This window comes from Chelonia mydas, chromosome 9, assembly GCF_015237465.2.
Source record: "Chelonia mydas isolate rCheMyd1 chromosome 9, rCheMyd1.pri.v2, whole genome shotgun sequence".
In the NCBI taxonomy this organism is placed as follows: domain Eukaryota; kingdom Metazoa; phylum Chordata; order Testudines; family Cheloniidae; genus Chelonia; species Chelonia mydas.
This window is the reverse complement of record NC_057855.1, coordinates 101,272,156-101,298,320: the sequence shown is the minus strand read 5'-3', so window position 1 is coordinate 101,298,320 and position 26,165 is coordinate 101,272,156. Positions and strand designations below refer to the sequence as shown.

Genomic DNA, 26,165 nt, shown 5'->3' with positions numbered 1-26,165 from the left:
TATGGGCAGGGAGCTCTGCAAGCACGGGAACCAAACTACTGTGGGAATCTCCAGAGACCTTACTAACAGCAAACCTCTTAGGCCCAGATTCACAAAGGTGTTTAGACCCTTAAGTTTGGGGTTTAGGCTCCACTGCAACCCAAAAAACTGCCACCAATCTCTGTAGATACCTAAACTCACTCAGCACCTACATTGTCAGGGTAAAAGTTCCTTAAGTGCCTACGTTTCTGCCTCTGGGCATGTGCACTGCTGTCTCACACTGGGTGTCCAGTCGCCTGCCTCCACCTAAACCCCAGAGCTATCCATGAACCTGGAGAAACAAGGTGTTTACCCACCTAGCTCGGGTGTGAGGGCTGATCCAGCAGGCATGCCCAGAGGCTGCCAACTAGATTGGGTCCCATTCAAAATGGAGAAGGAGGAGTTGCTGCCACCTACGTTATAACTTGTAGTCATAGATACATCCATTTTGCGATTTGTGCCTCACCTGTCAAAAAAGTCACATCCCAGCACTGGTGGACACTAGACTTGGACACGGGATTCCAGCAGTGGTCAGATCAGTGCCAAATACCTAGGTAAAATAACCTTTCTGCTTGTACTTGAGAGTCCCCTGTTTATGCCTCCAAGATTCACATTAACCCTTTTGGCCACAGCACTGCACAATAGCCAGCTGATTAGCCACCATGACCCCCCACCCCCACCAATATTTCTTAAAGTCACTGCTTCCCATGATAGAGTCCCCCATTGTGTCAGTTTGCTCTAGAGTCTTTGTTCCTAGCTGTCTACATTTACATTTAGCAGTGTTGGATGGCTTTCTGAAAGCTCTGCTCTCGGAATTATTTTGGGGCAGTTCCATGTGCTGTGTTAGACAGGAGGTCAGACTAGATTATCACAGGGGTCCCTTCTGGACATGGAGTCTATGAATATTAAAATACATATCATTTGCTTGCACCCAGTTTACCAAGTGATGCAGATTACTCTGTATCAGTGACCTCTCCTTTTCGTTATTGACCACCACCCCCAATTTTTGGGTCATCCACAAACTTTATCAATGATGATTTTATGTTTTCTGCCATGTCATTAATAAAGATATTAAATCATATAGGGCCAAACACTGATCTTTGTAGGACCCCACTAGAAACACACCTGTTGAATGATGATTCTCCATTTATAATTAAATGTTGAGACTTATCAGTTAGCTAGCTTTTAATCCGTTTTATGTGTGCCCTCTTAATATCATTCCAATTTTTTAATCAAAATGTTATGTGGTACACTATTACCTTTATCAACAAAACTTGTAATCTCATTCAAGAAAGATATCAAATTAGTCTTAACAGGATCTAGTTTCCATAAACCCATCCTGATTGGCATTCATTACATTACTCTCCTTTAATTTTTTATTAATAAAGTCCCACATCAGCCGCTCCCTTATCTTTCCTGGGATCAATGTCATACTGGCAGGCCCATAATTACCCAGGTTATATGGTTTACCCTTGTGGATACTGGCACAACATTAGCTTTCTTCCAGCGTTTTGGAACTTCCCCAGTGTTTCAGGACTTAATGAAAATTAACATTAACAGTCCAGTGAGGTCCTCAGCCAGTTCTTTTAAAACACCTGGATGCTGATTTAAAAATGTCAAACTTTAGTAGCTGCTATTTAACTTCCTCCCCAGTGTACAAGAAATATCCCACTGTAGACAATGCCAGAGAGACATAGGTGAGCTAAACTCTTTACACTTGGGAGGCAGTGTCTCTAGCAGCTTTAAATTCAGAGCTGGCCCTCAGTCTCCAGATAATTCAATCTGCTCACCTGCAGATGGTTCTGGGGTCCCATGTGCTTGTCTTTGAAAGAAAGAGGCTTCAATCTCTCTTTTGAAGATGCTACATGAATGTCATTTGCTTACTGCTCCTTCCTCCCCCTCCTCATCTCCCTCCTCTGACCAGCTCAAGCTGTCATCTGACTCCTCCCATTGCTCTCCTTCGGGGTCCTCAGCATCCATAGGATCTTTCTCAGTCTGGTCTTGTCTGGGCTGAGAGCTGCTCTGGAGATGCTCCAGTTTGGGCCAGGTCATGGGGCTGGTCTTTCGCAGGGCGATTTCCACTTTCGTGGGCACCATGTTTACAAAGCTCTTCTGTACATCAATGACCTAGAGTGAGAATGGGGCAGGCATGTCATGGTAAGCATTCATCAGACACACTCGCTGGCCAGACATTTAGTATTAGCCATTATATATGCCCATGATGCTTTCCTGTAGAAGCAAGAAGTCAGTGTGAAGAGGAGGCAAAGCAGAATGAAAACCAGAACATTTGCATGGAGTCCAGTACCTGGGACACTAACACCATGATTCCTCAAGGATTTTCTGATGCTCCATTGTGGGGGGCTGATCACCATGAGTCTTAAGTCATCCACACAGGAAAAGGCGGAAGGTTACCAATGGAGAGGGAATGGAAAGCACAAGTAGCAACTGAGATAAACTACCCAGAACTTTTGAGCCTCCACTACAGCAAAGCCAGTACTCTTCTCAGCTACTAGAAGAGAGGGATCATGGGTAAAGTCAGGGAGGGCAATGACTGCATTGCAGTGATCGGCCCAACCAACTGGATTCCATTTACAGGGATTGAGGGCCTCCAGGGTGCCATGCAGAGAGATAGGAGTCCCTCCTGGGTGCCCCAGGATGCTGGGGTGCAGAGATGTGGCACACAGCTGAGGAGAGACACAGCAAAATGAGAGGAACTATAGTTACAGGCAAAAAAGGTCAGGGACGAGATGCTACAGGCGCATGGAGTGAAGGGTAGGGATAGGAAATGCACCAAGGCAATGAGAGTATTATTCCTCCCTCTACCTCAGGGGTGGGCAAACTACGGCCCTTCAGACATTTTAATCTGGCCCTTGAGCTCCTGCCAGGGAGCGGGCTCTGGGGCTTGCCCCACTCCACGTGTCCCATGGCTTCCCATGGCTCCCGGAAGCAGCAGCATATCCCCTCTCTGGCTCCTACGCATAGGAGCAGCCAGGGTGCTCTGCACGCTTCCCCCTCCTCAAGTGCCATGCCTGCAGCTCCTATTGGCCAGCAACTGCAGCCAAAGAGAGCTGCAGGGGCAGTGCCTGTGGACAGGGCTGTGCGCAGAGCCGCCTGGCCACGCCCCTGTGTAGAAGCTGGAGAGGGACATGCCGCTGCTTCCGGGAGCTGCTTGAGGTAAGTGCCACCCGGAGCCTGCACCCCTGACCCCCTCCAGTGCCCCAACCCTGTGCCCCAGTCCTGATCCTCCTCCCGCCCCCCAAGCCCCTCGCTCCCACCCTCCTGCACCGCAGAGCCCTCACCCCCTCCTGCACCCCAACCCAAATTTCATGAGCATTCATGGGCCGCCATATAATTTCCATACCCAGATGTGGCCCTCGGGCCAAAAAGTTTGCCCACCCCTGCTCTACCTACTCAGGAGATAGTGGGGTGGGAGGGCCGGGGGCAAGAAGTTACCAAAGCTACCAAAGAGAATGTTTAGGCTACACATTAGTAGAATAGGGAGGCAGCCTGGTCTCAAGGATTGAGCACAGGACTGGGAGTCAGGAGGTCCCGAGTCTAATCCTGGCAGTACTAGACTCACCATTTTACCTTGGGTAAGTCACGTCACTGCCCTGTGCTTCAGCGTCCAACGCTGCACAAGAGGAGGAATGACAGACCTGCCCAAGGATTAGTTACTTACTGATTGTAAAAGTACAGTAGGAATGCTGTGAATTATGAGCAAAATCGCATCTGGCTGAAATGCATGGCAGGTTAGTGGGCATGCAGGCAGTCTGTTCGATGCAGGAGGAGACTGGGTGACCAAGGATGCTGTATGATTGCACAGAGAAGAGATAAACCTGTTACAGCACACCAAGACACATGTAAATGGAGTTGCCACAGGCCCCACTGTTGCACTCAGCCACTCTGTGGCCTTTTACTTGTTATTCACTGTCTGAATTACAGGCAGAACTGAGCATGCTGGCTATACGTAAGATTGACCAACACTCCCCAGCATAAGACCCTGTTTTCAGCTGTATATAACTTTGCCTAATTATAACCATTTGGGCTGAAATGTTCTCTGCCAAGAGTCTTCCTCCATTCCCTACAACAAGCTCCCTGTGGGCCACCCTCCCATCCCCCAGTGTTTCAGGGACTCACGGCAATGCTTCCCCCCACCAGATGGGACAGAACACCACACCCATGATGTGTGTGGGTTGCATAAGCATCCACATGGTCCTTGCACTTAGGAAGGAAGAATCCCATGCACCGCTACAGGCTGGGGACCAACTGGCTAAGCAGCAGTTCTGCAGAAAAGGACCTGGGGATTATAGTGGATGAGAAGCTGGATATGAGTCAGCAATGTGCCCTTGTTGCCAAGAAGGCCAACGGCATATTGGGCTGTATTAGTAGGAGCATTGCCAGCAGATCGAGGGAAGTGATTATTCCCCTCTATTCAGCACTGGTGAGGCCACACCTGGAGTATTGTGTCCAGTTTTGGTCCCCCTACTACAGAAGGGATGTGGACAAATTGGAGAGAGTCCAGCGGAGGGAAATGAAATTATTAGGGGGCTGGGGCACATGACTTAGGAGGAGAGGCTGAGGGAACTGGGCTTATTTAGACTGCAGAAGAGACGAGTGAGGGGGGATTTGATAGCAGCCTTCAAGTACCTGAAGGGCGGTTCCAAAGAGGATGGAGCTCGGCTGTTCTCAGTGGTAGCAGATGACACAACAAGGACTAATGGTCTTAAGTTGAAGTGGGGGAGGTCTAGGTTGGATATTAGGAAACACTATTTCACTAAGAGGGTGGTGAAACACTGGAATGCGTTACCTAGGGAGGTGGTGGAATCTCCATCCTTAGAGGTTTTTAAGGCCCAGCTTGACAAAGCCCTGGCTGGGATGATTTAGTGGGTGTTGGTCCTGCTTTCAGCAGGGGATTGAACTCGATGACCTCCTGAGGAATCTTCCACCCCTAATATTCTATGATTCTATGGGGAACAAATATTTGTTAATGGGCTCTTCAGTCCAGCAGAGAAAGGTCTGACAGGGTCCCATGGCTGCAAGTTGAAGCGAGACTCATTCAGACTGCAAGTGAGGTGCGAATTTTTAACAGTGAAGGCAATTAACAGTTGGAACAATTTATCAAGGATCGTGGTGGCTTCTCCATCACAGGCTACATTTAAATCAAGATTGAATGTCTTCCTAAAAGCTCTGCTCTAGGAATTATCTTGTGGCAGTTCTATGACCTGTGTTACACCGGAGGTCAAACTAGATGATCACAAGGGTCCCTTCTGGCCTTGGGATCTGTTAATTTACATCTTGGCACCTGAGCCCGTTTCCATCCCTTTCCATCCATAGCTTGCAGGAATAAGGGAACCAAGATAAACAGAAATCTTACCCCCCAGAGATCCAGCTTTGCCTGGAAAACCTTGTCACCTTCGAACATGATATGGACATCAATCTGAAAGACAGACAGACAGACAGACAGACAGACAGACAGACGAAAGAAAGAAAGAAAGAAAGAAAGAAAGAAAGAAAGAAAGAAAGAAAGAAAGAAAGAAGTCTCTTAGCAAGTACAGAAGGACCAACTCTGCAGAGCCGGTGAGTGAGTGAGCATCAAAGCCACACAGCAAGCGAAAGGTGTCACCTCTAGGATACGCTTTTTGGGATAGCGTAGCTGCACAGAATCATAGAAATGTAGACTGGAAGGGACCTCAATAGATCATCTAGTCCAGTGCTACTCAAAGTGGTGGTCCGCGGACCGGTGCCAGTCCGCGAGCCATTGGCTGCCGGTCTGCGCGCACATTGGAAAAAGAAATTGCCAGTCCCCCACATCAGATAGCTTGAGAAGCACTCATAGAATCATAGAATCATAGAATATCAGGGTTGGAAGGGACCTCAGGAGGTCATCTAGTCCAACCCCCTGCTCAAAGCAGGACCAATCCCCAATCAAATCATCCCAGCCAAGGCTTTGTCAAGCCTGACCTTAAAAACTTCCAAGGAAGGAGATTCTACCACCTCCCTAGGTAACGCATTCCAGTGTTTCACCACCCTCCTAGTGAAAAAGTTTTTCCTAATATCCAACCTAAACCTCCCCCACTGCAACTTGAGACCATTACTCCTTGTCCTGTCCTCTTCTACCACTGAGAATAGTCTAGAACCATCCTCTCTGGAACCACCTCTCAGGTAGTTGAAAGCAGCTATCAAATCCCCCCTCATTCTTCTCTTCCGTAGACTAAACATCCCCAATTCCCTCAGCCTCTCCTCATAAGTCATGTGTTCCAGTCCCCTAATCATTTTTGTTGCCCTCCGCTGGACTCTTTCCAATTTTTCCACATCCTTCTTGTAGTGTGGGGCCCAAAACTGGACACAGTACTCCAGATGAGGCCTCACCAGTGTCGAATAGAGGGGGACGATCACGTCCCTCGATCTGCTCGCTATGCCCCTACTTATACTGAGCTAGTCCATTCCCCTGCACTGAGGCAGGACTAAGTATTGAGACTAAGCAGCCTGATACTGTGGTGTGTCCCCCCCCACAGGACAGCGCCCCCACTCCACCCCATTTCAGGCCTCTGTAGTAATGATCTGATAATCCATCTCCTGCCTATCCTGAAGCTCTATGGGAAAAGTCAAACTCCTCACCCTCAGCTCCCAGGCCCTGCAGCATCTAACCCCCACTTGTGTGTTCTGCAGAAGGAGGAGAGGCTGAGAAGAGGACCCAATGTGTGATAATTAGACAGATGCTGAATTATGTAATTGCTTATTGTCTTGTTATTTACAGATTGCAGCAATGGGATATGGAGCCTAATGCTCTTAACTCAAAGTTATCAAAGACCTTTGTGGAGGAATTGTTTGACAAGAGGAATTGAATTAACAAACCACCCAATGCCAAGACCATAATTAGAGCTGATGCGGCAGTTAAATGAAGAATTTCTTTCCTTGCCACACCTAAGCACTGCAAATTAACTTTGCTCCCTCCACCTTTCCCAGCAGCCAAAATCTTAAGTAAGGCTTAAATCGGAAGCCTTCAGGAGATTTTACAGATGCCAAGGCACAGTCACTAATCCTCACGGTGCCAGATTTTTGTGCTGATTCAGGGTGGCCAAGGGTTAACCCTTCAGCTTTACTAACAGACTCCCCACTACTAACAGAGGACTTACAAAACAGTACTGCTCATATGGAAACTAGCTGAGAGGGTCGAAGAGTTTCAGGACACGGTGATGCAGAGGAAAGAATATGGCCACGTGGGACAGAAGCCCACTCTCAGTGCAAAAGGAGAAGGCCGCAGATGGGGCGCACTGAGCGTGTTGCTGTAGGACCAAAAGATGCTGAGGGTCAAAACAGGCTCAGCGTTATAGTATCATTATTGCTGGACTTAATGGGAGAGACAGACTTCCCAGTGCCAGTAGCAAAAGAACAATCCAAACCCCATCCAGGAGCTCAGCCCAGGTTGCGATAGGCAAACTACTGTGCTGTCAAACTAGGGAACCAATCTAAGTCTGTGCAAGGAGGAGCCGCAGAGCTACTTAGATTCCAGGACCCTACTCAATAAATATTGCCAGCGTTTAGTTATAGATATAAAAAAAAATCAAATAAAAGGCACCTCACCCTTGTTCCAGGTGTCTTTTGAGTCCACCCCTGCTCCCACTTCAATGACCCCTCTCCTCTTCCCCGGATAAAAAATATTCAGGAAGGGGGGACAACCTCATCCTATTAACATTAACCAATCAAAACATATTTTGAAAAAATTTAATTATAAGCATTTCTTCCCTTTTCTAGAATCTTTTAGCCCATCATACCAACCCATGACTTTACCAGGAGCCCTCAGCACAGATTGTTTTTGATGCAAACAGTCCAGTTGTACCAGTCTATTTGTCTCCAACTTTTGCTAACTTTGGTAAACAATTTAATATAACAGGGTGAGCTGGACTTTTGTGACCTTGAACAACTGCGAGTACAGGCCTCTCTTTGCTAGGAGCTGGGATTGGACGACAGGGGAAGGATCATCCATAACTGCCCTGTTCTGTTCATTCCCTCTGAAGCACCTGGCACTGGCCACTGTTGGACAGGATTCTGGGCTAGAGGGACCACTCGCCTGTCCCAGGTTGGGCATTCTTATGGCCATTCTTAACACACCCTGTCTACTCTCCACACAGCTTCATTCGCACAGCGAGAGGCAGTGACAAAACTGTTCCCTGTGGCTGCAGCTCCATAAAGGACAGCCCTCAGGAACCAACACCACAGAAATTAACAAAGGCAATCCTCTGCTGCCCAGCCACTCCTCAGCCAGGGCAGCAATACTCTGAGCAACAGTATCTCTAAGGCAGCCAATAGATAGAACACTGTCAGCCTGAGATGTTGTCTCACCCCTTCAGCAAGAAGCAGGGTAGTCCTGTTCATATCAGGGTTATCCCACAAAAATTGAAACAGGTGCCAACTCCCTGCAGCAGGTAGTAGAAGGAAGAGAGAGAAGGCCAGAGCCAAGGGGAATTGCATTTTCCTTCTCAGGAGCACAAGGTCTACCCTAAGAGTCTATATGAGAAATGGGGTGTTCAAGTGACTGTTCTGGAGAGCATTAGCATGCATACAAAGCGCACTGGCTGTCTTTGACAGCCTGCACAGGCCTTGAAGACTAGCACGCAGCAGGACAGCATTTTGCATTTCTAGGTCCGTTAGCCCTGGACTCCACATACCACAGTGCGATTGGCCGTCACAGAGCTGAGTGCTGGCAGAGGATTCTTGGCATAAATCGTCACCACCACTTGGCTGCTGGTTTGATGCCAGTCTTGTCGACAAGAAACCAACTTCTTATCCTGGTGAGGAAAGGAGCCTGTTACTGAGGCCAGCCTCCAGCACGCATGAGCCTGTATCTTCTCCCCCACTACAGAAAAAAACAGATCTAGCCAAGGAGCCCTGCACCATTCCTCCCGGCTGATGTGTTAACTAAAGGCTAGAGTCACAGCAGAGCACTAGAGGCCAAGCTGGTCCAGCATATCAAATGTAACACTGGGTTCTTTACATTTAGACTAAAGCCATTTCCAACCCAGTCTGCAGCCCAATGAGACTAAAGAGGGACTCACCATTGTGTGCAGGAAACAGGGAAAAGCTTCAAAAACAGACTCCAAAGAGAAACTGCTGAGCTTGAATTAATATGCAAACTAGATACCATTAACTTGGGTTTCAACAGAGACTGGGAGTGGCTGGGTCATTACACATAATGAATCTATTTCCCTAAGTGAAGTATCCTCACACCTTCTTGTCAACTGTCTAAATGGGCCATCTTGATTATCACTACAAAAGTTTTTTTCTCCTGCTGATAATAACTCATCTTAATTAATTAGCATCTTACTCCACCTTTTCATGTTCTCTGTATGTATGTGTATATATATATCTTCTTACTATATGTTCCATTCTATGCATCCAATGAAGTGAGCTGTAGCTCACGAAAGCTTGTGCTCAAATAAATTGGTTAGTCTCTAAGGTGCCACAAGTCCTCCTGTTTTTTTTGTGGATACAGACTAACACGGCTGCTACTCTGAAACAAAGCAATTACATCACTTTTAATATCCATCCTCCTCCTGTTCCATAGCAAGATCCTCATCAGGTTTTCCTAAGCTCCACAGGTTTCAGAGTAACAGCCGTGTTAGTCTGTATTCGCAAGAAGAAAAGGAGTACTTGTGGTACCTTAGAGACTAACCAATTTATTTGAGTATAAGCTTTCGTGAGCTACAGCTCACTTCATCGGATGCATACTGTGGAAACTGCAGAAGACATTATATACACAGAGACCATGAAAAAATGAGGAGGTATTGTTTCATGGTCTCTGTGTATATAATGTCTTCTGCAGTTTCCACGTATGCATCCGATGAAGTGAGCTGTAGCTCACGAAAGCTTATGCTCAAATAAATTGGTTAGTCTCTAAGGTGCCACAAATACTCCTTTTCTTTTCTCTAAGCTCCACAGTAATTCCCCAGGGAATCGGATGGGTCTAACTCCAAGGTACACAATTCAGTCTTCCAATCAGTGCTCTCCTTCCTCTAAATCTAAACCTCTGTTTCCAGCCAGCCATGAAGTTGGTTGGAGCATTTTCTCTCTCTCTCTCACCTTACACTGGCACTCATCACCCCAGGGCTAGAAGGCTTTGGGGGCAACACTTCTGAACAAAGCCATCTTAGGGAGCAAGTATAATTCAACTCAGACTGGCACTGGCACTGGCAAGTATCTAACACAGAAATGTTTGGTGCTAGGAATATTTTGAGAGGCTTTTCCTGCATTCAGAAGTTCAGCTGCCTGTGTGATCCTCACGCACAAAGTCCGGGTCAGTGGGAGGCTACCTGTCTAGGAAAGGTTTGAAGATGAACAGGCCCATAAATGCTACATCCAAATCAATTGTTTTAAACGTCCCTCTTAACCTGTTCTGTACCTCAGCCAGAGCCTTCCACACCCAAACTGTTACAACCAGAGAAACATTTCCTACTCAGCCTTTCCCTTTGAAAGCCAGGCAAAGGCTTTGGGCACTTGACAGTGCAGACACTCCGCTAGCTGATCTCTCTCTCCTGGTCACAGGGGACATTAATCTCCAGGGAGGGAGGCTTGCGCCAAGAGACCTTCCTCCCTAGCCCACAGCTGCTTATACTTACCCACCAGCCCATCTAAGCAGCAGGGCCTTGGCATTCAGCGTGGCTGGGCCCAGTGCCCCACTCTTGCTAACTAACCCTGTTTAACTTTTTCTATTTGTCACCCACCAGTGCTTTCTAAGGTGTAAAAACCAAGAGCTGCACTTTCAGCCTGCCCCATCTGCACAGAAGCTGTGCAGTAGCCATGGAACATTAGGAGAAATGACAGTTATGTGTCTTGTGTTATACCCGTTGCACCAGATACAATTCTGTGAGAATGGCCCAGTTCTGTATTTCTGCCTGCTTTAGAAATGGGCAGAGTAATAAACAGCCATGCCAGTGGAGATGACTACCCCGTAGCAGTCAGATGAGTGTATGTTAAGAGGTAATAGCAAGATATTTCAAAGGGCAGACTTGTGCTGGCCTGATTTTGTCCTCTCTCGTGGTTTTTTAACAGCTAAGCAGGGCTGGGTCTGGTCAGTCCTGAACTGCAAACCTTCAGGGGAAAGTCCAGGTGGGGCATGGGGACCCCTTTGCACTTGCTGACCAGAAGAGCAGACTTTGTGTTAGCTTGGAAGTGCCTTCAAGGTTTGGGTGCAGCTTCCCCAGTCCCCTTGCCTGTTGAAATTGATTCAGCCTCCTTTGGAGGGTCACCCATGGGGAGGCTGTTCATATTCTGCACTGCCTGGGTCATGTCTATTTAGTTTTGCTACCATGCCCTGACTTTTTAGCTCATTTCCATTAGGTTTGGCTGAGATGGCATTTCTTTTTATGCATCTATTGCTAGCGGTTTGAAACACCTGGCTTCTGAGCTAAGCTGCTCAGGCCTGGTCTCAGACTAGGGAGGAAAGTTTAAGAAAAGTTTAAAAGGGATCAGAGATGCAAATACATTTTAAATACAATGTTTTAATTTATCCTCAGTTTAAAAAAACCCTCAAGAAAGTTATATGCACAAACCTATGTGACGTGTGGTGGTGAAAGGGCTGCATTCGCTAAACACCAGAAATGCAGGTAAGGCCCTCACAGACTGTCATGCGGCCCCGCTCTTCATAGGCACTATAATATGGCTTATCCCGTGCGATCATACAAAGCCTAATAACACCTGTACAGTGGTTTCCCTCTTCAAAGCCCTGTGCTGTATAAATATTGTCCAAGTCCTTGCCACTGGGCAAAGTGACACATTATTCAGCAAACGACAGACTAAAATGAAGAGGACATTCATTTCTCTTCATGCTGGGGTCTGCACTACGCCTGTAAAGAAGGGGCACAGTGAGCAGTCCTGGCCGAGTCCCACTCTCCCTACAAGGAGGGATTATTTGCGTAAACAGCACTAGCAGGATTTGACTCTTCATGCCTACTCTGCCCCTTTGCCTAGCACCCTGATGCTCCAATGCAGGCATTTGTGTTTCTGCCTGTGCTGTGTACTCAGGAAAGGAGACTGGGGTGATGCACACACTCAAGGCCTCAGAATTACAATGGTTTCAATCATAATATTTTTTGCATGTGATATTTTAAGAATTCGTTTGGTCTGTTGTGCCCCAGTAATGAGCAGATGCCACAGTTACCAGCACAGAGTGAGCAGCAGTGACAGTTCAGAATTCCTTTGCTGTCTGCTCACTGCTCTAAGAGCCTTATGGGAGTGGCATACCTCCTTCTTTAGCCAGCTGTGTTTCCCAGTGCTGCAGCCCTCTTGCTCCAGGAACGCACCGAAGTCTGTAGTTTTAATGCCACAGCAACTCCAGTACTTCATACTGGGGAAAGAGCAAGAAACAAATTAATCTAGGAATGCCAGAAAGGGATATGTGAGTCTAGGGAAGATGGGCACTCTAGGGGTTTAGGGTTACAGCTGGGAGAGGCAGGGAGACCTGGGGCACTCAAGATGCTGAGCATGGGGAATATGGGACTGACAGTTCCAGGCTGAACAAACTCAGAGGGACCAAGAGATGTGGCCATCTGTTAGCCTGCCTGTGTGACATGAGCTGGGGTGTCACATGGCCACAGGATAAAAATAACCAACACAACTGGCCATCTGTTTGGAGGAGCTGTGGACTGAGTGGGCCCCCCACGGTGAGTGTCTATCATTGTGGGGAACCTTGCTGTGCTGCTGACTGGTCTGCCACTGAAGTCAGGGTCCAAGGCGGGCAGGCAGTTTTTACAAGTATGGGGATAAAAGTCTCCTGGTTCCAAAGGACGTTTCTTACCCCTCATGGAAGACAGGAACTCCTGGGTGGAAAATACAAGCCTCCGTCTCATTCTCTGCCCCCTTGTAGATCTGCCAGGGAAGAGGCAGTGGCAATGATCAGCACAGCATGTTGCTGAAAATGAAACCTGACCTGAACCTTTAGGGGAAGGCGGGAGGAGAATTCTTCTTTGCTTAAAGTGCAGCTGGTCCCCGCTGTGTCCTGCAGGACATGGCTGGAGCTTCAGGACCCTTCACTGACTGTCCCTTCCCCAGTTCTCCCCTCAAACACTTAGCTTAGTTTTAATCCAGTTGGAACCCCCACCCCATGCTGCTGTGGCGGGAGGTGAGTTTCTGACTGGACTTTTTCCAGGCATTTTTTGACAGCTGCGAAGTAGGGTGGCCTGGATGGGCTCTTTTGACCAGCTTACGATAGGGACTCAAGTGCAGCCCATTGCGGATGGAGGATTTCTCACCAATGCCTGCTACTCTCGTGCCAAAGGCAACAGCATTACTGGCTTGTTCAGCAGGTCTAAGGGGGTAAAGCCCCTGGGAGTCTGGTTTCACCAGGTTTTTGGTCAGGGACATGTTTCTCCAGAGGTGCATGCTGTGGGGGGAGAAGTGCACATGCATTTAATTCTGCATACAGAAGAAGGCACAGGGACAGGGACTCTGCCAATCCTTATGGGTCTTGGGCAAGTCACTCCGAGTGTTGAGAAAGACACATGCAGCATGGGATGGGAGGCTCAGATACCAAGGTGATGGGGACAGAGACATACACTCACTATTAGCAGTTATTTCAGCCCCCACGTCCGTCACCTTTCCCTCCTTGCCATTTCCATGCTTCCCCACATTGTGTGTTTGCTCCCTGCTGGTTTTGCTACCCCTCCCACTCCTGGCAGCCACTCCCTGTGCTGTGCTCTCCCTCCTTCTCCCTGCCCTCTCAGTCTCTCCCTACACCCTTCAATCTACTTCCTTCTGGATCCCACTCTCACCCTAATCCCTCCCTCCTTCCAGTCCCTAGAATCTCTCCCTTCTCTCCATGGTTACAGGCTTCCCAGCTGCACTGGGCTGAGCACCCCTGCTCCAGGGTTCTGGGGCAGGAAGTTTACACGCCTACACAAGCCATCAGCATGCAATGCTGGCGAGATGGAACTGCTGTCTGCTATGGAGACCATTCCAGGGGCCTGCTCTCTTGGCCAGTGGAGCCTTCAGTAAGAGCTTTTCGGGAAGCCTGTTCGATTTCGGTGACAGAAGTGGAGACGCAAGCTTTGCTGTGGGGCCAGCAGATTCCACCCCAAACCTTCACTGTGGCTGAAGAAAATGCAGCTAGATGTTCCTGTCATAAGTCCCAAGTGCTGACACTTACTACTTTTGGTGGGCACTAGAGAGATCATGAAGACCCTCTCCCCCCTAGTTGCCAAACAAACCCAGAATCATAGAATCATAGGATATTAGGGTTGGAAGAGACCTTAGGAGGCCCCAGCTCCAGCCCCCTGCTCAAAGCAGGACCCACACCCACTAAATCATCCCAGCCAGGGCTTTGTCAAGCTGGGCCTTAAAAACCTCTAAGGAAGCTGGTCCCTGCCAGTGTGCGGCACTGAGCCAGAATCAGCAGGGAAGGGAGCATGTCCATAGAGCTACAGCTCTGAGATCTGACTCCTCAGAGCCTGGGACACCCTGACCTGGACTTTGGAACACAAAGAGCCAAGGGTGCAACTCACCGCCATACAGCCTGAGTTCTTACAGGTGGTGCCAGTTCTGACGTCCGGAATGGCCTCTGCTGTAATCAACACACATAGCAAAGAGCTCTTTAGTACTCCTTTTCTTTTTATCAGGCTTAGACATTCACCCAGGTGTTCCACTCACACGCCCATCACCCAGGACCATGAGCCACATTATTCTTCACAAGGACACCAGTCCATAGCCCCCCAGTGCACAGCTCTGTCCTGGCATACAACCCCACAGCCTGCCACACCGTGCAGTCCCTCTGCATAACACACATACCTGCTTCTAAGTTTTGCACCCTCCATGCTTCCCATAAAGCACAGCCCAAGACCACCCTGCCAGGTCCATCCCCATCTTCTCACCCCTGCACAAGGAATCTCCCTCTGGGCATTGGTTTTTGGAGGCCAGCTTCAGCTTCTCCAGGGTCTGCTCCAGAGATCTGGACACTTTAATCAGCAGCGGCTGTCTTGGCTCATCAGAGCTGGAAAGAAAAACCACACACAACACAACAACAAACGGCATTTTTTTCCCATCTTGAGAGGGAAGCAGGGGCAGGGCCATTTACATAGCCAGTGCCTGACTCACCTTGGCCTTTCACGCTGCATCTTCTCAGCTGATTTTGGGCTTTGGATGATGAGTTCTGTGCTTGGCTTGGCCTTCAGCTTGTCTGAGGTATCCTCTGGCCGGAAGGGCTCGGGGGGCTTCTCATTGCTGTGACACCCCTTCATGCAGCCCTAAGGGGAGGGACCAGAGACAAGCCTAACACTCTTTTTGACCTCCCCGCGCAAGGGGCTTGTAGGTCATGGTCATAGACTCACAGACTTTAGGGCCAGAAGGGACCAGCGTGATCATCTAGTCTGACCTCCTGCACATTGCAGGCCACCGCACCTCACCCACCCCCTCCTGTAGCAGGCCCATAATCTCTGGCTGAGTTACTGACATCTTCAACATGTGATGTAATGACATCAAGTTACAAAGAATCCACCATTTACTCTCCTCCAGAGCAGCAAGTGACCCATGCCCCATGCTGCAGAGGAAGACTGCCCCAGAACTCCACAAAGCAAGGACACTAAGCACACTAATGTGTGGGGCACTGTGCAGGGGACAGTCCCTAACCTCAGCAGCCCAAGGGAGCAGAGCATCACGCTGTGCCTGGCTGCATTAACTGCCAGGAAGTTGTGCCAAAAGCATCCCAACAGCCTAGCACTAAAGTGCAGCAGGAGGGGGTGGCCCAGGAATCTCTTAGTGCCAATGGGCAAGGGGCACAGAGGGGGTGCCTGGGTGACAAGGATCTCCTGGGTCTGGGACATACAGTCTATCTAGGTCACCAAAGAATGTCATGTGAGGTCTCAAAGAAAAGCCAGTGTCACACTGGTCATCAGTATAATCACAAACGGCACGTACAGATGCTGGGTAAGGAGTTACGTATATACACTGACAATTATGTACTTAAGGTCTGTGTCTAGGGCTGGCCACTAGCAAGGGTGAAAAAGCGGTTTCTGTCAGACAAGAAGTGTCTGGCTGTTTTCACCTAAATTAAGTACTGTATGGTTCACAGCAGGTCACCTCTCTCTAGTCTGAACCGAATGCTAATGAAGGACTGTGAAGTGAAAGAAAAGAAACAGGAAGAAGCAAACAGCTGGGGGAGAGGGGTGGGAGAAGAGAGACCCCAGCTTGAGGTGCACATCAACGATTTGCTCTAGAGTATTTGGGGGACAAAATGACACCCCAGCATCCTTCCCTGAGGCAGCAAATGGACAGTCAGTTGCTTCATAAAAGAGGGATCTCAGCCAGGCTTGGCTGAAAACGCTGGTGAGAATAATGGATGAGATAAGCTGTTAAACAAGAGAGGTTTCAGAGTAACAGCCGTGTTAGTCTGTATTCGCAAAAAGAAAAGGAGTACTTGTGGCACCTTAGAGACTAACCAATTTATTTGAGCATGAGCTTTCGTGAGCTACAGCTCACTTCATCGGATGCATACTGTGGAAACTGCAGAAGACATTATATACCCAGAGACCATGAAACAATACCTCCTCCCACCCCACTCTCCTGCTGGTAATAGCTTATCTAAAGTGATCACTCTCCTTACAATGTGTATGATAATCAAGTTGGGCCATTTCCAGCACAAATCCAGGTTTTCTCACCCTCCGCCCCCCCCCCCCCCCCCCCCCACAAACTCACTCTCCTGCTGGTAATAGCCCAGCCAAAGTGACCACTCTCTTTACAATGTGTATGATAATCAAGGTGGGCCATTTCCAGCACAAATCCAGGTTTTCTCACCCCCCACCCCCCCCTCCAAAAACCACACACACAAACTCACTCTCCTGCTGGTAATAGCTTATCCAAAGTGACCACTCTCCTTACAATGTGTATGAAAATCAAGATGAGCCATTTCCAGCACAAATCCAGGTTTCCCCCCCAAAAAAAACACATACACACAAACTTACTCTCCTGCTGGTAATAGCTTATCCAAGCTGACCACTCTCCCTACAATGTGCATGATAATCACGGTGGGCCATTTCCAGCACAAATCCAGGTTTTCTCACCCCCCCCCACCCCCATACACACACAAACTCACTCTCCTGCTGGTAATAGCTCATGAGAGCCGGAAGAGACCAGCCAGGGGTAGGGATCTGGCCAGGGAAGTGGACAGGGCAGGGATGGACCAGATGGGGATAGGGATCTGGCCAGGGAAGTGGACGGGGCAGGGAGGGACTGCCCAGGGATAGGGATCTGGCCAGGGACAGACCAGCCAGGGATAGGGATCTGGCCAGGGAAATGGAGGGGGCACGGACAGACTGGCCGGGGATAGGGATCTGGCCAGGGACGGATCAGCAGGGGATAGGGATCTGGCCAGGGAAGTGGATGGGGCAGGGACAGACCAGCCAGGGGTATGGATCTGGCCAGGGAAGTGGATGGGGTAGGGACAGACCAGCCAGGGGTAGGGATCTGGCTAGGGAAGTGGACAGAGCAGGGACGGACCGGCCAGGCAGCCAGAGGGTTCTGTTGTTTTGTTCTGGGGTCCAGGTGTGTCTGAGAGAGAATCATAGAATCATAGAATATCAGGGTTGGAAGGGACCTCAGGAGGTCATCTAATCCAACCCCCTGCTCAAAGCAGGACCGATCCCCAATTAAATCATCCCTGCCAGGGCTTTGTCAAGCCTGACCTTAAAAACTTCAAAGGAAGGAGATTCCACCACCTCCCTAGGTAACGCATTCCAGTGTTTCACCACCCTCCTAGTGAAAAAGTTTTTCCTAATATCCAACCTAAACCTCCCCCACTGCAACTTGAGACCATTACTCCTTGTCCTGTCATCCACTACCACTGAGAACTGTCTAGATCCATCCTCTTTGGAACCACCTTTCAGGTAGCTGAAAGCAGCTATCAAATCTCCCCTCATTCTTCTGTTCTGTAGACTAAACAATCCCAGTTCCCTCAGCCTCTCCTCGTAAGTCATGTGTTCCAGTCCCCTAATCATTTTTGTTGCCCTCCGCTGGACTCTCTCCAATTTTTCCACATCCTTCTTGTAGTGTGGGGCCCAAAACTGGACACAGTACTCCAGATGAGGCCTCACCAATGTCGAATAGAGGGGAACGATCACGTCCCTCGATCTTCTGGCAATGCCCCTACTTATACAACCCAAAATGCCATTGGCCTTCTTGGCTACAAGGGCACACTGTTGACTCATATCCAGCTTCTCGTCCACTGTAACCCCTAGGTCCTTTTCTGCAGAACTGCTGCCTAGCCATTTGGTCCCTAGTCTGTAGCGGTGCATTGGATTCTTCCGTCCTAAGTGCAGGACTCTGCACTTGTCCTTGTTGAACCTCATCAGATTTCTTTTGGCCCAATCCTCCAATTTGTCTAGGGTCCTCTGTATCCTATCCCTACCCTCCAGCATATCTACCTCTCCTCCCAGTTTAGTGTCGTCTGCAAACTTGCTGAGGGTGAAATCCACACCATCCTCCAGATCATTAATGAAGATATTGAACAAAAAAAGAGGTGGAGACTGGAGCACCTGTAGAGGAGGGTGGGTTACATACCTTTATAGAGAGGAATTCTGAGAAGTCTGTGGTTCGTTTCTTGCAACAAGACCAGCCCTGGACACAAGAATAAGATGCATATGGTCAGGTATGGAAAACAGCACTGACCTCTGGATCCCCACATCAAACACACACTTTCTTATATCCTGGATCTTCCTTTGTCCTGCATGGACTGTCACCCATACCTCACGTAGGCAGCTGTTTCTGGCATCTGGTTCTGAACTTATGACAAGAGCTGTCCCTTTGCTGCTGCACTCACCTTCAGGGCATCATGGAATATTGGAACACCTGGGTGGTACACACAGGAATCTAGGAGCCAAAAACAAGAACATAAGAACAGCCAGACTGGGTCATGGTCCATCTAGCCCAGTATCCTGTCTTCCGACAGTGGCCAATGCCAGGTGCCCCAGACGGGGTGAACAGAACAGGTAATCATCAAGTGATCCATTCCCAGCTTCTGGCAAACAGAGGCTAGGGACACCATCCCTGCCCATCCTGGCTAATAGCCATTGATGGACCTATCCTCCATGAACTTATCTAGTTCTTTTTTGAACCCTGTTATAGTCTTGGCCTTCACAACATCCTCTGGCAAGAAGTTCCACAGGTTGACTGTGCATTATGTGAAAAAATATTTCCTTTTGTTTGTTTTAAACCTACTGCGCATTAATTTCATTTGGTGGCCCCTAGTTCTTCTGTTATGAGAAGGAGTAAATAACACTTCCTTATTTGCTTTCTCCACTCCAGTCATGATTTTATAGACCTCTCTCATATCCCCCCTTAGTCATCTCTTTTCCAAGCTGAAAAGTCCCAGTCTTATTAATCTCCCCTCATACGGCAGCCGTTTCATACTCCTAGTCATTTTTGTTGCCCTTTTCTGAACCTTTTCCAATTCCAATATATCTTTTTTTGAGATGGGGCGACCACATCTGCACACAGTATTCAAGATGTGGACACACCATGGATTTATATAGAGGCAATATGATATTTTCTGTCTTATCTATCCCTTTCTTAATGAGTCCCAACATTCTGTTTGCTTTTTTGACAGCCACTGCAGACTGAATGGATGTTTTCAGAGAACTATCCACAATGATGCCAAGATCTCTTTCTTGAGTGGTAACAGCTAATTTAGACCCCATCTCTCAAAACAGAGAGTGTCAGCGCTTCAGGACACAACTCCCTATTGGTCAGCCAGCCCTCCTGCCCTGCTCCCTACAGCATCCCTGTGACATACCCGGGGCACAATCCAGACTAATGAGTAGCTGTGTCACCCCTGTAACCTTGGGTGCTTTATGATGCCCTTCTGTAGCAGCTCCCACCTGGGCCGCTCACAAACGGCCTTCCAGGGCTTGCTGGTGAGCCGCTGCTGCCTGTTGGTTCAGCTCCATGGCTCACTGATGCTCTTGTCCATGCTTTCCTTGGCTCGCTCTCTCTGTCTCCCTTCTTTCTCCAATCTGGCTAGCTCTCGCTTTGAAGTTCTGTGGCTGCTGCTCATCTTTATAATTTACTGTTTCTGTTTCCCTTACTTGAAATAAGCAAACAGAAAGCAACAAACTGTAATCTCTCTGTGACTGTTCCCAGCCTCCAGTGCTATCCCAGTGCTTGAAGCGTAAGAAGCTCAGGGGTGAAAGTAAGTTAGAGGACTTACCGCTACGACGGAGTCCTGAGCAGGGGGCGTGGCCTCAACTGGAAGAGGAGGGGCCTTGAAGCCCTAAGGGCTCCCGGATGCCACTGCTACCCCGGGGCTCTGGGCTCTGGCAGAGCTTTAAAGGGCCTGGGGCTCCGTAGGGGTGGCCAGGCTCCATCGGGGATTTAAAGGGCCCCGGGGCTCCAGCCGCCACTACCCCAGGGCTCGGGCAGCAGGGCTCAGGCGGGGATTTAAAGGGCCCTGGGACAGAAGCAGCGGCTGGAGCTCTGGGGCCCTTTAAATCCCAGCCTGAGCCCTGCTGCCCGAGCCCTAGGGTAGGGGTGGGGGGGCTCTGGTGGGGATTTAAAGAGCCCTGGAGCTCCAGCCACCACTACTGCCCCGGCCCTTTAAATCCCCGCCAGAGCCCCGCTGCCACTACCCCGGGGCTCGGGCAGCAGGGCTCAGGCCGGGATTTAAAGGGCCCCTGGGCAGTAGCAGCGGCTGGAGCTCCAGGGCCCTTTAAATCCCCGCCGCCGCCCCGCCACCACTACCCCAGGGCTTTAAATTGCCCTCTCGGAAAGCCAGTCCTGGTACAGCGCACCGGCTCTTACCACTATGCTGTACCGGGGCGTACCGGCTTACTTTCACCTCTGAAGAAGCTGTGCACAAACCCTTGTTCTCTGCACCACTGTGACGTACCAAGGTACAATCCAGACTAACGAGTAGCACTGTCACCCCGTCCCCTAACCTGGGGTGCCCTTTACCATGTCGTGCTGCTCCTCCAGTCTGGCCTGCTCACAAACCGTCTCCAGCATGTAAGTCACTCCCAGCGATGTCTGTATGCTGCAGCCAGCCAGCCACGCTGTAACTCTTACCAGCTTTGATTATACTGCAGGGTGACCCCAGCACACCCCCAGTGTTAGGCTTTCCCCTAGAAATAGGTGTCCTGTAATCCCCAACCCTGTCCTGGACAATACAAATATGATAAGTCTGTTATTTTTAAGATAATAATATGCCATCTTATTATTTTAAATAGTTCTTCAGACACTTCAATTTAAACACATTGGATTAGATAAAACAGTAAAAAGTGTATTAACTACACAGAGAGATTTTAAGTAATGAGACATAAAAGTCAGAAATGATTTACAAGAAAAATAAAGATAAAACACAATTAGTGTCTAACTTAACAAACTATACTAAATTCAAAGCAAAGCTTTTCTCGCCACATGCTCTCAACTGTCTTGTTGATGAAACTTTTAGGCCAGGACCCCAGCTTCCTTTGTCCCTTCTCATGTGGGGAATCAAAGGACAGAGAGAGAGGGAGGGAACAGGGTGAGTATTCCTTGAGGTGTTTACCCCTCATTTTTATAGTGTCAATCCCCCTCCTGAAAACATTTCCAGCTGAGATTCAGGACACAGAGCAAGGCTGCCCAACTTACTGACCCTCTGAGCCGCGTACGAAAATCTTCAGAAGTTCCAGAGCCAGGGCCCACCTGACGGAACTCAGGCCTTCACCCCCATTGGAGGTGCCTGCTGGGGCTCTGGGTTTCAGCCCCACTTCTGCTGAAGCCCTGAGACTTCTCTCTCCCTGCTGGGTCGAAGCCCCTACCCCACTACCCTGCTGCAAGGCAGAGGCCCCGAGCTCCCACCCGAGTCTGATAAGCGGAGAGTGGGGGCGTTGGGGGGAGCTCCGGGAGCCATGCTTTAACAGTAAAAGAGACACATGCAGCTCACAAGTCACAGTTTGGCTACCCCTGACACAGACAGCCAATAGGGAAGGATATTCCCTACTGCTCTTTCTCACTGGTTGGAGCGTCTTTTGTTCCCCTTCCTGCTTGATGACTCTGTTTATTGCTTAAATCAAATTAAGCAGAGCACACATTCGTATGTTTGACACAGACCTGTTTGCCAACCTCAGTTTGGAACGTATGTTAAGATCACCATACGGGGGAACCTTTATAACGTCACAGACACTGTCGCCACACACATTTAATCAGGACAATACAGACCAGCAAATTACGAGTTTTCAGACGGTACCTCACAAGGCATTCTCTATACAAAGATTATCACATCAGTGAGTAGGGTGTGGACACAGGGGTACACTCTGTCATGGCCACCCTGCTGGGAGAGGCTGCGGCAGGAGTAGCTGGGTGCTTCCCTCACAGCCAGCGCTCCTGCCCTGCTCCCGACAGTGTCCCCTCCTGGGTGAGGCTGCGACTGGAGTAGCTGGGACATCCCCCAAGCATCCACAGCCAGTACATGTCTGCCCTGTTTCCTACAGGGCCTCCTCCTGGGAGAGGCTGGGAATGGAGTAGCTGGAGCTCCCCAACAGCCAGCACTCCTGCCTTGATCCCTGTGGTGGCCCAGCTAGGAACTATTGGGACTAGGGTGCCGAGTTTCCCTTCTGCCGAGCAGAGTATGTGTTCTTGAAGCCTGCTCCAGCCGCCAGTGAGGTTCTTGTCAGAGCAGCAGGTCCTTGTCCTACAGAAGTGAGTGAGATTGCAATAGGAAGGAGTGCCTGCTGTTACCCCTTTCTCTAGCTCAAGAAGTTGGGCCAATCAGGCTATTAGTAGGAGGCCTTTTAGAAGGAGCATTGCCACCAGATCAAGGGAAGTGATTATTACCCTCTATTCGGCATTGGTGAGGCCACATCTGGAGCATTGTGTCCAATTTTGGGCCCCACACTACAGAAAGGATGTGGACAAATTGGAGAGAGTCCAGCAGAGAGCAACGAAAATGATTAGGGGGCTGGGGCACATGACATATGAGGAGAGGCTGAGGGAACTGGGCTTATTTAGTCTGCAGAAGAGAAGAATGAGAGGGGATTTGATAGCAGCCTTCATCTACCTGAAGGGGGGTTCCAAAGAGGATGGAGCTCAGCTGTTCTCAGTGATGACAGAACAAGGAGTAATGGTCTCAAGTTGCAGCGGGGGAGGTCTAGGTTGGATATTAGGAAAAACTATTTCACTAGGAGGGTGGTGAAGCACTGGAATGGGTTCCTTAGGGAGGTGATGGAATCTCCATCCTTAGAGGTTTTTAAGGCCAGGATTGACAAAGCCCTGGCTGGGATGATTTAGTTGGGGTTGGTCCTGCTTTGAGCAGGGGGTTGGACTAGATGACCTCCTGAGGTCTCTTCCAACCCTAATCTTCTATGATTCTATTTGCAGGTCTGGTCCGCAGGGTAACACTTCTCAGATTTTCATTTTACGCCCCTATGAGATACTTAGCTTGGGACAGGCACCTGCAGATGCCCTCTGGACCAGAGGTGAAAGTAAGCCGGTACGCCCCGGTACGGCATACCTGCAAGAGCCCGGGCGCTGTAGCGGGGTGGATCGGCTTCCCCAGGCAGCAATTTAAAGGGCCTGGGGTTCCCAGCAGCGCCCCCGGCCCTTTAAATTGCCGCCAGAGCCCTGCTGCCAGAACCCTGGGGAAGCGGCGGTGTTGGGGCTCTGGCGGCTATTTAAAGGGCCCGGGGCGGTAACGGCGGCCTGAGCCCTGGGCCCTTTAAATCACCGCTGGAGCCCTGCTGCTGCCTCCCCAGGGCTCCGGCAGGCTTCGGGGACGATTTAAACTAAGGACCTGGGGATGTAAAGGTCCCGCCTCTTCTGGTAGAGGCCCCTCCCCCTCCTAAGGACTCCAGAGTACTGGTAAGTCCTTTAAGTTACTTTCACCCCTGCTCTGGACAGTCAATGTCCTACCTGGTTCTCATGTACCTCAGGAACCAGAGACTGTTCTGGGCTTTGAGGAACCTAGCCTAGCTAAGAGCAGAGCCTAGGGCCCCCGTGTGTACCTGGAACTCTATCAACAGCTGCTATGACCCTGACCTCAGCGATTCAACCCCCATCTGGAAGGGAGTTCTCACTGACACCAGTTGCCTCCATTTACCTGAACTTCACTAGACCCCTCACTCAGGCTCCTGGCTTACTCGGAGAATTGGCCCTGGAAAAAACATTAAAATGCTGCCAACTCAATTAAATACTTCCAGGGGATTGGATGGGGGAAGGGGGCTGAAGTTATTTTCATGCCAAGGGCCCCAGGTTAGCTTAACCCTGCCATGCAATTCAGTGCAGATTTGTGTCAGCTCATGGGCAGAATTTGCATCCCATTCCACATTTTCAGGCACCAGCTATTAATTGGCCATGGATTTCCACATGCAGCTGAATGCTGCTGACTCAGATTGGCATTTCCAAGAGTCAGGGAATCAGCTAGAGCAACTGGCTTACTGGAAATCCCAGTAGTTCAACTTCTGTTACCTGACACAAGGGCAAGGAAACATATAACAAAATTGAGGAAAATGGCTAAAATCTCAGCTCACTAACTCCTGGAAAACAAATCCACTTACCCTCAGAGTTCTTATCGGCATCAAATCTTTGGCCACAGCCCTTGTTGTAACACAGCAAAGCCATTTCCAAGGCTCGAACACAGCAATTGTAACTCCTGCTCTGTGGTGCAAAGGGTCTGTGCACAGATCACTGTCCCTGCGCTGATTAATTACATTGCTCCGCCATGTTGCTGTGCAAAGCCTGCAGCAGAGAGAGGCTGGAAGGAGAGAGAGATGGGCTGGGTCTATCTTTAGGCGCAGCCAGAAAGAGGCGGTCTGGCAATCAGAGAGCAACCCAAAGATGGGCACACTGGCCCAGCAGCTGAGCTGGCTGGACATGTCTGTCAGCTTCAAGTGCCGCTGTCTGAGCCGACATTTCTGTCCTGCCCCCCTCCTGAGAGGGGAGGGCCCACAGCAACTGCAGGCGGGGAAAGGAACAAAATAAGAAAGAAGCCAAATGTATCCCTAGTGCAAGCCCACAAACTTCCATGCCCTGGTGTCAGTAATGATCTGATCCCTGCGCTAGGAAGGCTGCTGCAGCCAAAGGGCCTTTCTTTGTCCTGCTCAGTGACTCCACAGCACAATCACTCATCTTGCAGCAGCACAATATTTCCAGTGACCCACTCAGTCTGGCTTTTGGGAAACCAAGCTGGGTTCTTCTCCCTGCACTGCCACCAGCCCCGAGAAGAACATAGCTAGTGACTCATAGAATACCAGGGTTGGAAGGGACCTCAGGAGGTCATCTAGTCCAGTCCCACCCCTTGCTCAAAGCAGGACCAATCCCCAATTTTTGCCCCAGATCCCTAAATGGCCCCCTCAAGGATTGAACTCACGACCCTGGGTTTAGCAGGCCAATGCTCAAACCCCTGAGCTACCTCTCCCCCTGAGCTATCTGTTGCGGAGCCCAGCACATCCATTTATGTGAGTGTGACCAGTAAGCAAAGGTTGGTGTTTTTTATTGCATGTACAGTGTCACTGGGGTGGGGATAGAGGCACATCCTTAGACTAGCAGACAAACAGTTCAAATGACATGTTTAAAGGCCAGTTTCAATCCGAGTGCAGGTGTGTGGCCAGGTCGTATTAGAACAGGGCTACAGCAGGTGCTACTTTTACATAAAAATTTTCTAATCATATCCCTACTTTTAATTCCTTACACAGTGACAAGGAGGAGACTGGGTTATGAGGCAATACATTTAAGTATCCTGAACTTCACTAAGAGGGAAAAGAATATTTGCAGTAAGTGATTCTAAGTCTCAACCTTGGTGTATGGAAATATTTGGCCAAGGACAAGGCAGGGTTCAGATAATCCAAATGTTACAGAAAGAACCAAAGATTTCTAGCAAACCAAGGGAAGAGACATTCCAGAAGGTCCCAAACACATGCATTGAGCCTCCAGAGTGACATAGCTGTTCCAATGACTAAGGAGGCTGGGGGAGGAAGGTGCCAGCTATTGCTAGATACACAGATGTCACTGTCCAAAGGCACCAGCTGGACTTTAGCAAAGCACCTCAGACAGGGTCTTGTGAAATCCAGCATGGATGGAATGTGCTGTGATAGAGAGGACAGTGTCCAGCATGTGCTTAGGAGACCTCACTGAATTCAGTGTAAGTATCTTTGGGGTTCATTGTATTAAACGCAAAGTTTATGTATTATTGTGGGCCA

The 26,165-nt window shown here is 49.4% G+C and overlaps 2 protein-coding genes across 6 annotated transcripts in view; both read right to left on the bottom strand.

Annotated features, from left to right (window-relative positions):
* Positions 1-1,188: 1,188 nt before the first annotated feature.
* On the bottom strand, positions 1,189-24,663 carry ITGB1BP2 (integrin subunit beta 1 binding protein 2). Of its 5 annotated transcripts, none has more exons than XM_007056115.3 (11): positions 24,525-24,663; positions 18,818-18,867; positions 18,559-18,615; positions 15,103-15,251; positions 14,880-14,998; positions 14,514-14,572; positions 12,812-12,882; positions 12,259-12,361; positions 8,688-8,807; positions 5,393-5,455; positions 1,189-2,145 (listed from the first exon to the last, which is right to left on the bottom strand). In XM_007056115.3, the coding sequence occupies exons 1-11, from the start codon at positions 24,586-24,588 to the stop codon at positions 1,891-1,893; spliced, it is 1,110 nt and encodes a 369-aa protein (XP_007056177.2). In that variant the 5' UTR covers positions 24,589-24,663; the 3' UTR covers positions 1,189-1,890. The 5 variants fall into 5 exon arrangements, with proteins under 5 accessions (XP_007056177.2, XP_027674359.2, XP_043378871.1 ...); XM_027818558.3 differs by lacking the exon at positions 24,525-24,663 and adding an exon at positions 19,790-20,381 and having other exon boundaries at positions 15,103-15,276; XM_043522936.1 differs by lacking the exon at positions 24,525-24,663 and adding an exon at positions 19,790-20,381.
* The window catches only part of LOC102932572 (mitochondrial ornithine transporter 1-like), a 46,737-nt gene continuing 45,160 nt past the window's right edge, over positions 24,589-26,165 (bottom strand). Inside the window, exon 9 of the transcript XR_005226844.1 lies at positions 24,589-24,721. The gene's annotated coding sequence lies outside the window, so the exon portion shown is untranslated. The remainder of the gene's footprint in view (positions 24,722-26,165) is intronic.